The sequence below is a fragment of the Octopus sinensis genome, linkage group LG21 (genome assembly GCF_006345805.1).
Source record: "Octopus sinensis linkage group LG21, ASM634580v1, whole genome shotgun sequence".
NCBI classification, from domain to species: domain Eukaryota; kingdom Metazoa; phylum Mollusca; class Cephalopoda; order Octopoda; family Octopodidae; genus Octopus; species Octopus sinensis.
This window is the reverse complement of record NC_043017.1, coordinates 4,580,827-4,592,208: the sequence shown is the minus strand read 5'-3', so window position 1 is coordinate 4,592,208 and position 11,382 is coordinate 4,580,827. Positions and strand designations below refer to the sequence as shown.

Below are 11,382 nucleotides of genomic sequence, written 5' to 3'. Positions count from 1 at the left end.
ATGTCACAATGTCAAAAGTTGTCCTATGAAAGAAATATCTTATATGACAATAAATATATCCACACAAGGAGAAGATATAATAACAAGCACATAACTATATATATATATGTATATATATAGTTTGTGAAATCAAATTGTACATGTTAATTAAAATCAGTCATTCTTAATACTTTCTAGAAGACACTGTTGTTTGTTTTTTTTATATTGTGAGTTAATGACTGGGATACTGTCACAGTATAACTATTTAATGTTGCAAATAAATACACAAATGATAAAAAAAAATGATTTTCAAAATATTGTAATTGGGTGTACGGAGAGTAACATATTCTGAATGCTATTTATATTCTTTCATGTGTAGTATGTATATTTACAGGTATGGTTGTGTGGTTAAGAAGTTCAATTCCCAACCACATGGTTTTGGGTTCAGTCCCACTACTGCACAGCACTTTGGTCATTTGCTATAACCTTAGGCCAGCCAAAGTTTTATGAGTGAATTTGGTAGATGAAAACTGAAAAAAGACCATCATATATATATATATATATATATAATACAAATAAGAAAATGGAGAAACAAATTTAGTTTGTTCATCAACTTTTGGATATTAGAATAAGAAAATGGAGAAAAATATATATATATATATATATATGTATGTATGTATATCCAAGCATGATCGTTGCCAGAGCAGCTAACTGGCTTCTGTGCCACTGGCATGTAAAGAGCACCATTCAAGTGTCATTGTTACCAGCATCGCCTTACTGCCACTTGTGCTGGTGGCACGTGAAAAACACCAATTGGGCATGGCCATTACCAATACCTATTTCTTTACTACCCACAAGGGGCTAAACACAGAGGACAAACAAGGACAGACAAACGGATTAAGTCCATTATATCGACCCCAGTGCGTAACTGGTACTTATTTAATCGACCCCGAAAGGATGAAAGGCAAAGTCGACCTCGGCGGAATTTGAACTCATAACATAGCGGCAGACGAAATACCGCAAAGCATTTCGCTCGGCATGCTTACGTTTCTGCCAGCTCGCCGTTACCAGTACCGCTTGACTGGCCCTCGTGCCATTGGCACATAAAAGCACCCACTACACTCGCAGAGTTGGTTGGCGTTAGGAAGGGCATCCAGTCGTAGCAGCTCTGCCAGATCAGATTGAAGCCTGGTGCAGCCCCTATATTTATTTTTGTCTCTTCTGCGTTACAAGCGGCGATACCTGGGTGTGCAGCCAATGCTACACGTTTTCCAGACGGAAATCTTGTCGCTGCACATCAGAAAAATAACATTATTGACAAATCTTTGAGAAAATATATTGTCACCCAGGAGAGGTTACAGAATGGTTGGAGACAGTTACTTCCCCTTGGCAGCTTATTGAAATGTCCTAAATCTATTCCTGTCATTCGATACACGTCTGTAATTACTAAGTCACCTCCAGTTTGCTTACAATTGCCGTTTCAGGATCGAATCAATATACACGATTGGTAATTAACCTTGTAAATAAATGATGATAACTTTCTTTAAAATGTAAATTAACACTTGCTATAAAATCTAAACAGCAGTCATCCATCGCTCCGATTTAAATTCTGATTATATGAACATATCGTGATATCTTATTGTTCCTTTATTAATATTAGTAAGGCAAAAGCAAGAAAAATTAAGAAAACAAGGAGTAATTTTTTATTTACTTATGTAAAGATTTTTTTATATACTTCCTCTGTTTTGTTTTCATTCCAATTTTCGTTATTCCCCACATTTGGGGAACTACAACCGTGTTTCGTGGTCTGCTACCACAACAGCTCCTTTATAGGGATCCAGTTAGCTCAAGACATCATCAGGAGGAACCACGTCCGGTTTCGGCCCCTACTCCTCTACCCGTTTTGACGTGCCCCCCCCCCCCATTCGGAGGTGTCTTCAGCTCTGGTGTTGGGTGCATGTCTTCTTTCTTCTGTTCCCTGGCCTCTTCGATGTAGTGTCAGCCGGTGACTGACTGACTTGTCAAAATTTTTTTCCCTTTAAATACCTGCCGCTAGGCTCCAGCAGGAAGCCCCAGCAAGTTGTCACAAAAATATCAACAAAAATGAGAAAAGGGCAGCATGTCTTGAATTCCTCTGAGGACAGACGGTAAAGATCCCCTTTATACATGAACAAGGATTCCTTATATATATATATGGTGGTTCTTAACTAGGGCCTAAATGACCCTTGGGGTTCGTATAAAATTTTGTTATATAAAATTATATGCAATCAATTGGTTATGCTTCTACAAAATACAAAATATTCGTGGATTTGTATTATACACACGGGAAATCATACAATTATGCAAAAACCTAAAGGAAAGAATTTTTGGTGCATGATTTAAGGCCAAGCAGATCTCACAATCACCATTTAATAAGCATGAATAAATAGCTTGGGGAAAGCTAGGCTTGTTACTATGGAAACAGGCATGTATCTGAGGCTTTCATTTGGCTAAAATTACACAAACTTTAAAAGTTATTAACTCTTTATTTATTGATTTCATATCAATGATTAGCAAACAAAACTACATCATTACACCTAATACGAAATCAATTGCAACGGAAATTGAAAAATTGTAGCCAAACAGAGAAGATCCAATAATGTTGTTAATTCCATTTCTGTAATTTATCTATCTATATAAACTATACGGATACTATGGAATTCCCAGTATATATCCAGTAGCAGGAGCATTTCCAGTGTATGATGACATCAGGTAGCCAATAACTGTGGACGAGCTTTGCATAGCATTCTATAAGGTTTTTACCCGAATCTTACTTAACTATAGATAGATAGGTAGGTAGGTAGATAGAGGTGCCTGGTGCAGTTCTCTGGTTTGTCAGCTCCTGTCTAACTGTCCAGCCCATGCCACCGTTAAATGATAATAACGACGATATACATATGTATATCAGTGGCGAAGGGTGACTAGGAAACTAGAGCACGCAGTCCACCACACACGCTGAGGCACGTGTGTGGGTGGGTGAGGAATTTCCGAGGGTTTTCTGCCCTCCCCTGTTTTCTGTGAAAAGTGTATTAAATGCTTTGTGATATGGGGAGTCTGCAAAATGAAAATAGTTTTCCCCCAACGATGCAGTTTTGAAGTAATAAGTAAGACACGAGAAACGTGCATGCACACATTTCCAAAAGATATACAGGTACCCCGTGATTAGCAGGCGTCGAAAGACATACGAAGGAGAAGATGGAAAAGGAAGCAGAAAAAAGGGAAACCATACCCGAAGATATTTCCGTCAAAAAACTTGAAGAATTGTTACAATTGAAAAAGCAAAAGAACTCGTTCAAGAGATTGATTCAAATGAAAAGAGATACATGAATGTTCGTCGAGGGCTAGATAAGCAAACTGATTGTTATAGCAAAATCACGGAGAAAAGGGGAAAAAGCTACGACTGTTTAATTGAAATTAGATAAAGGTTTTTAGTAAAAAATAAAATTTACATCTTACTATATTTTTTAATATATTCCTCAATCATAGGTGCAGGAGTGGCTGTGTGGTAAGTAGCTTCCTTACCAACCACATGGTTCTGGGTTCAGTCCCACTGCGTGACACCTTGGGCAAGTGTCTTCTACTATAGCCTCGGGCCGACCAAAGCCTTGTGAGTGGATTTGGTAGACGGAAACTGAAAGAAGCCCGTCGTATATATGTATATGTGTGTGTTTGTCCCCCTAGCATTGCTTGACAACCGATGCTGGTGTGTTTATGTCCCCGTCACTTAGCGGTTCGGCAAAACAGACCGATAGAATAAGTACTGGGCTTACAAAGAATAAGTCCCCGGGTCGAGTTGCTCGACTAAAGGCGGTGCTCCAGCATGGCCGCAGTCAAATGACTGAAACAAGTAAAAGAGTAAAAAAAAGAGTAATGATTTAAAGTATATACAATGCATTATAGATGGGCCTTAAGTGAAACAAAATTATAATAATTTTGGTATTTTCCGGGGTTCATAATAATTATTACACTGGTTCTTAGTCTTGGTTAGTATGGTTTTGGTGTAAGTGGTGTTTCGCAAGAATTGATTAACCGTGCTAATCAAGGAATTCCTGTTATAGGTATACAATGATCTTCTTTTCAGTTTCTGTTGTGTTGTTGCCACGGATACGAACACTGTTGCTATGGATTTGCCTTCGGCTTCACCCAATCTATTCTTGCGTCTTTTTTCCACAACATTTTTGTAGTTACGGTAGGGCTAGGGTTAGGAAAAAAAGTGAAAGATGAAGAAATTGGGGGAAGCGGGGAGCGAAATTTCAGAATGCCGATTTTTGTATATCGCCATCATTATCATTTAACGGTGACATGGGTTGGACAGTTAGACAGGAACTGGAAAACCGGAGAACTGCACCAGGCATATCTATCTATCTACCTATCTATAGTTAAGTGAGATTCGGGTAAAAACATTATAGAATGCTATCCGGAAATGATCCAACGAGGGTTTTGGTAAAAATAAATAAATGAGTGGCTGTGTGGTAAGTAGCTTGCTAACCAACCACATGGTTCCGGGTTCGGTCCCACTGCGTGGCATCTTGGGCAAGTGTCTTCTGCTATAGCCCCGGGCCGACCAATGCCTTGTGAGTGGATTTGGTAGACGGAAACTGAAAGAAGCCTGTCGTATATATGTATGTGTTTGTGTGTCTGTGTTTGTGTCCCTAGCATTGCTTGCATACCGATGCTGGTGTGTTTATGTCCCCGTCACTTAGCGGTTCGGCAAAACAGACCGATAGAATAAGTACTGGGCTTACAAAGAATAAGTCCCGGGGGTCGATTTGCTCGACTAAAGGCGGTGCTCCAGCATGGCCGCAGTCAAATGACTGAAACAAGTAAAAGAGTAAAAGAGTAAATAAAAATTGGGGGGGAACGGGAGGAAATCTTTCCCCTTATTATTTAACACACGCGCCGGTTCGATTTCAATTCATTTACTTTTTTTTTTTCCCCAAACTTTCGTTGCGTCCTGCAACCTTTTCAATAGTCGCCGCCCTCATCACACACACACACACACACACTCAAAGACATGTAAGTGTGTGCTTGTATTTGTGTCTATTTCACCTGGCATCGCTCCACTCCTGACATTTTGCGCATGTTCAACCGGATCTTGTCCCGAGGAAGAACGTGTGAGAGCAAAACGGCGATGGTGTCACATCCGTTCGAATGAATAGACCCGTCTCACACTAACCTATAAATTAATAAATAAGTAGTCATATTTCTCTATTTTATTATAATGTATATACGCAGTAGTAATTCTTCTACGCACAGTATCTCACTTCACCTCTATAAACTGATATTTGATTGCTATTTGTAAACATTATTTAATCAATGAAAGACGATTTTATGAGGTACGTCCTTTTTTTTTGTCTTTGGGTTTGTCATTAAATCGTCTTTTGTTCGTTTTTCTGTTTATAATACTGTTTTTTTCTTTGATCTGTCATGAAATTCGTTACACTCTGGTAACGACCTGTTTTTTTTTTTTGATCATCTGTCTGTGTTCTTAGGTCCAGCCTGGGGCTAAATTACCAAAAATTACAATAAGCAGGAATTAACCATTTTGAAGAATTAACCATCTTTATCTTATGTGTACACACACACACACATACGAATATATGTGTGTGTATATATATATAAAAGAAAAAGGTGTTCAGAATGCTGGATGGTTGTAAAAATAAATATTTATTTACATATAAATATATTTTTTTACAACCATCCAGCATTCAGAACAACACCTTTTTTCTTTCAAATGTATTAAATCTGTACATCACCCCCAATACTTCTAATGTGTGTATATATATATATATATATATATATATACACATCATTAATAAAAGGGTAAAATTAATTAATTATTAATTAATTTTACCAAGTAGTGTTCAGTATGTAAAAAGACCATTTACGGTATATTTAAAACATTACGTTACATAATTAGGGTTCAGTAAAATAATTTACTTTACCACGCACCGAACTTTTAGAAATAGCAGCCAAAAAATTTTTAGCTATTTCCTTTACTATAAGAAAAGTCTCTCAGACAAAGTATACTCAAAAATAATTCACGCAGGTATAGAGGGGAAAATAACGAAAGATCACAGGTACATCGATTACTTATATATATATTAATTATGCGGTTAGTGTAGTAGCCATGGTTTGTCATTGATTGTTACCTGACAAGGAAATTCTACATCGTTCATTAGGAAGGAGGAAAAAAAAGGAACTAAAACAAGCCTGGATCGTAGAATTACCAAAGTAAGCAGGGGAGATCCTATTTTAGTCGATTTTTAAATAATAATAATAATAAATACTCCCTTCTGAAATTTTTATATTTATTAAGGAAAGATGATAAAATTTCATAGGCTGCAGCAATAATTCTTTTTTCGTTTATAGAATTCGATGATTAATCAGTTTTCTCTTGTAGCAGAAATGTGATCTCTTCACATAAATTTATGAATATATCCATTGAAGAATTTGCTTTGGTATATATACCATGTACGTTTTTGACTTATCTTTTTAGCATAATGCCAAATGTGAAGTCTAGAACCCTCGAGTGATATCAAATTTAAACTCATCTTCTTCAGCATCGAAATTATTGATATTTTTTAATTAAAAAAAAAAGACGTAAGCTCTTCATCCTACATCCCGGTTTCATTAATTTTCTTGAGTGTTGATCCGTATCTTCTCTTCACAGGCCATTCAATACATATTCCAAGCTGCATTCAACACTAAATCTACTAAATGACATTTATTACATTTTCTTTCATAAATTTCATTTACTCCATAATAATTAATAACAGGGTCTGCATTTCTTTCCATCCTTCCAAGTTAGGCTTTGAAATTATCAGTAGTTTCTCGTTTTTTTTTTTCTCTTTAATACATTATATACATTTTGTATGAAATAATAAATATCTAGATATATAAATGTTAATGTATGCACATTCTTAGTTGTAGGTCATCGATTACTACAAAGGTAGTTGAAATTTTGCACAGTGGTACTTCTTACGAAGAAATGCTATAGGCTGTGATTTTTCCTTATATTTACCATAAGAGCAAGGTTAAGTACTTCTGCTGCTAATTATACACATACTGTAAGTAATTGTGAATCTTTAGAAAATTTATCGTATTAAAACTGTGGTTTTACATAATTACTGCTAAGCCATTTGTATTCATCCAGCAGTGGTTTTTTCTTTCTTTCTATTTGCTGAATGTCTCATAATGTCCACGCTTCAATTCTTTTTCTGTGTCCCAGTTATGTTGTTTTAATTCAGATGTATCTTTCTCTTAGTAATAAGATCTCATTGGCATAAAGTATGACATTTTTTTTGAGTAAGACGAGAGAAAAGCTATCTAATGAAGTTTATATACCTAAGCTTGTGGGATCGAGCAACCCAATTAATTTTAAATTTCTGCGGATGCATGCAGTTCATTTTTTTGTCTTTTGTACCTAATGAGAAAGTGGCGTAATTAAATTTGAAATTAACCTGAAATTGTAAAACAGATTACACTTACACACTTTTACTTGTTTCGGTCATTTGACTGTGGCCATGCTGGAGCACCGCCTTTAGTCGAGCAAATCGACCCCGGGACTTATTCTTTGTAAGCCTAGTAATTATTCTATCGGTCTCCTTTGCCGAACCGCTAAGTTACTGGGACGTAAACACACCAGCATTGGTTGTCAAGCGATGTTGGGGGGGGGACAAACACAGACACATAATGATACATACACACATATATATACATATACGACGGGCTTCTTTCAGTTTCCGTCTACCAAATCCACTCACAAGGCTTTGATCGGCCCGAGGCTATAGTAGAAGACACTTGCCCAAGATGCCACACAGTGGGACTGAACCCACGTCCATGTGGTTGGTAAGCAAGCTACTTACCACACAGCCACTCCTGCGCCTGTCATAACAAATTATAAAGTGAATTCATTTGTTCAGCCAATGTCTAATTTTTCAATATAGAAATGTAGTAAAATTTTCACTGTTAAATCACTTATTTTTTTTTTACTAACCTCTATATCTTATTCTGTTTCTTTATTGCAGAATATCAGATGATACAAGCTTAAAACTTCGGATACATCACTATTTATCATCATTTAAGAACTAAAGGAAGATGTTATTCAGAAGAGATATAACACTGTTTGTGTAATTACTATGAAATGTTTCCTCTGAAAATCTCTTGTGTTGTCTGGGACATGAAATTGATGATTTCGCATTTTGATTAAACTTGGACAAATTTTACAAAAGGATTTGCGGTGACTTCAGATATCAACAAAATCACAGAGATGATGAAAATATAGAAAATTCGAAAAGGATAAAATACTTAAACAAAAGTAAATTTATACATTATTTTTTTTTTCTCTTTTTGTGGTGAAAAAAAGAACAATGATGGAAAACGAATTATGTGGGGACCTGGTTAAGTGTAAAACAGAGCCTGAAAGTATTGATTTTCCTGAAAAGATGCTTAAAGAGATAAGAAAAACATCATATTACTGTGATATCTGTAAAAAGTCATTTGCTCAAAAAAGTAACCTTACAGCTCATATACGTATCCATACAGGAGAAAAGCCATACCAGTGTGATATGTGCGGTAAATCATTCTCGCGAAATGATGATTTAAGCATACATATCCGCCTTCATACAGGAGAGGAACGACATCGCTGTGACATTTGTGGTAAATCATTTTCCCATGGAAGCACGTTGACTACTCACAAACGAACTCATACTGGAGAAAAACCATATCACTGTGATATTTGTGGTAAATCATTCTCTCAAAATTCTCACTTGACTAAGCACAAACGCATTCATACAGGAGAGAGACCATATCAGTGTCACATCTGTGGTAAATCATTCTCTCGCATATATACCTTAACTGCTCACATACGCATTCATACAGGTGAAAAGCCATATCATTGTGATATCTGTGGTAAACCGTTCTCTCTAAAAAGTCACATAGCTTCTCACAGACCCGTTCATACAGGAGAGAAACCATATCACTGTGATATCTGTGGTAAATCATTCTCTCAGAAATATCATTTCAATAAACATATGTGCATTCATATGCAAGAGAAACCATTTCAGTGTGATATCTGTGATAAATCATTTTCCCAGAAATGCCAGCTAAGTGCACACGTACGTATTCATATAGAAGAGTAATTGAGTCTCTCAAAATCCCTTCAATGAGAAAAATACATACCCATAGATATATTCACACTGGACATAAGTGTGGTAACCTCCTCCCAACTTGTATTTTATTTAATCGCAACTATGTCTACGTTTGGGAGATAACTTACAACTGTGATATTGTTAATAAAAGCATTGTTTTTTAACAGGAAGAAAAGACTCTGTTATTTTATGTGACATTGAGAATAAATGACTAAGAAATGTATACTCCTGAATTGAGGACAACATCACCGAAGAATACACAAACCACAAAAGAAACCATTTCATCTTACCATTAGATGATGTACGAGATATCTGATGGATAGTCTAGATTACATATGTATCCTGTCAAGGGATTCGTACATAAACTTGTGTAATTTTTCTTTTCTTTATAACATGCTTCCTAAAAATAAAAATAAAAAACTTAACGGTTAAGCTGAATGCTAATTTGCAAGTGTAACTGTAAACTTCAACTTAATGTAATTTGAAAAATGGTGATATTTGTGAACTGTCTTCGGTGTTTACATGTTAATTCCACTTGCTGTCATGAGTGGGACACGGTTCTCCTCCAAGATATAACATCATCCTTTGTCAATGTTTTGTCTTGCTCAGAATCTTGAATTCTGACTCCTTAGGCATTGCAAATATTTTTAATAACCTAAAATATAAATAAAGCTGATTTATTCTAAAGCTATTCTTTTATCATTTTTGATGTAACTAAAAATTGCACTGTCACAATGATAAACCGTAGAATTTACAAACTGTATCATTGTCGTATGATAAAAGTTACACTTTCCTCTAAATTCAGTTGAACTATTTTTACTTTGAAGCTATAAAATTAGGTGCTTGCATGGCTATGTGGTTAAGAATTTTACTTCCCAACCACATGGTTTTGGGTTCAGTCCCACTGCATGGCACCTTGGGTAAGTGCCTTCTGTTACAAGTTGATCAGAGCCTTGTGGGTGGATTTGATAGATAGAAAGAAAGAAAGAAGCTCATTGTATGTGTGAGTATGCATGTAGTTGTGTCTCTCTGTCTTGCATAATGGTTGTAGAGTGTCACTGTCATACAAACAAACAAACTCATTTCCAATATTCTGTGAAAAGCATGTCTGGCCATGGGGAAATATTACCTTGCTTAGAAACAGGTGAAGGTTGGCAACAAGAGGGTTATCCACCCATAGAAAATCTGCCTCAATAAATTCTGTCCAACCCATGCAAGCAAGAAAAGGTAGATGTTAAAATGTTGATATTCTATACTAAATAAGGCAGCAAGCTGGCAGAATTGTTAGCATGCCAGACGAAATGCTGCTGAGCATGTCCTGAGTTCAAATGCTGCCAGGGTCAACTCTGCTTTTTATTCTTTTATAGTCAATAAAAATAAATACCATTCAAACACCAGGGTCAATGTAATCATCTTGCCCCTTCCCTATAATTGCTGGACAAGTGCCAGAATTTGAAATCAATATTATTTTATACTAAATACAGCAGAATTATTCGTGAGTGGGACTTCTTCCAATACTTTGCTATGAGTTCAAATTCCGTCCAGGTCGACTCTGCCTTTCATCTTTTGAGGTTATAAAACTGGTATCTGTTGAGCACTGTGGTCATTATAATTGACTTAAACCCTTTGCCCTCGCAAAATTGCTGACCATGTGCCAAAATTTGAAACCAATATATTTTGTGTTCAAATACCACCAAGTTCAACTTTGGCTTTCTTCCTTTTGGGGTCAATAAAATAAATACCAGTTGAGCAATGGAGTTAATGCAATCATCTTCCCCTTCCCCTCAAAATTGCTGGCCTTGTGCTTAAATTAGCATCATTTTTATACTAGATTCTCAGAAATGAGAGATAAGCAATATGATAATTTTGTTGATTAAATAAGCTTAGTGGCTGTTGAGTTAATTTGTGATATATCTAATTGGTTGATGGTATCCAAGCTAGAAACAGTCTAATTAGTAATGAGAGTATATATCATTCATCATTGTTTGACCATGGTTGAGACAATGGAATTTACTATGTTACGCCAGACTTCACGGTCCATCATGGCATTACAGAGGTCCTGTTGAATATATATACAAATCACTGATGCAGTTTATAATGTCATACTTAGACAAAGTGCAGCAACACATCAAATGCGTACAGGACCTTCCAGTTTTATTAAATGGAAATGCTGTAAAAGAGTAGTTAGGATCTGCATATGCTGTACCCTGTG

General features: G+C 36.1%; 1 protein-coding gene across 3 annotated transcripts; it reads left to right on the top strand.

The window, feature by feature from the left end:
• The first annotated feature begins 5,105 nt into the window (after window positions 1–5,105).
• Window positions 5,106–9,857, top strand: LOC115222825 (zinc finger protein 239-like). Of its 3 annotated transcripts, XM_036512033.1 has the most exons (3): window positions 5,106–5,354; window positions 6,946–7,088; window positions 8,049–9,857. In XM_036512033.1, the coding sequence occupies exon 3, from the start codon at window positions 8,391–8,393 to the stop codon at window positions 9,159–9,161; it is 771 nt and encodes a 256-aa protein (XP_036367926.1). In that variant the 5' UTR covers window positions 5,106–5,354; window positions 6,946–7,088; window positions 8,049–8,390; the 3' UTR covers window positions 9,162–9,857. The 3 variants fall into 3 exon arrangements, with proteins under 3 accessions (XP_036367926.1, XP_029649002.1, XP_036367927.1); XM_029793142.2 differs by lacking the exon at window positions 6,946–7,088; XM_036512034.1 differs by lacking the exons at window positions 5,106–5,354; window positions 6,946–7,088 and adding an exon at window positions 6,477–6,621.
• Window positions 9,858–11,382: the final 1,525 nt, after the last annotated feature.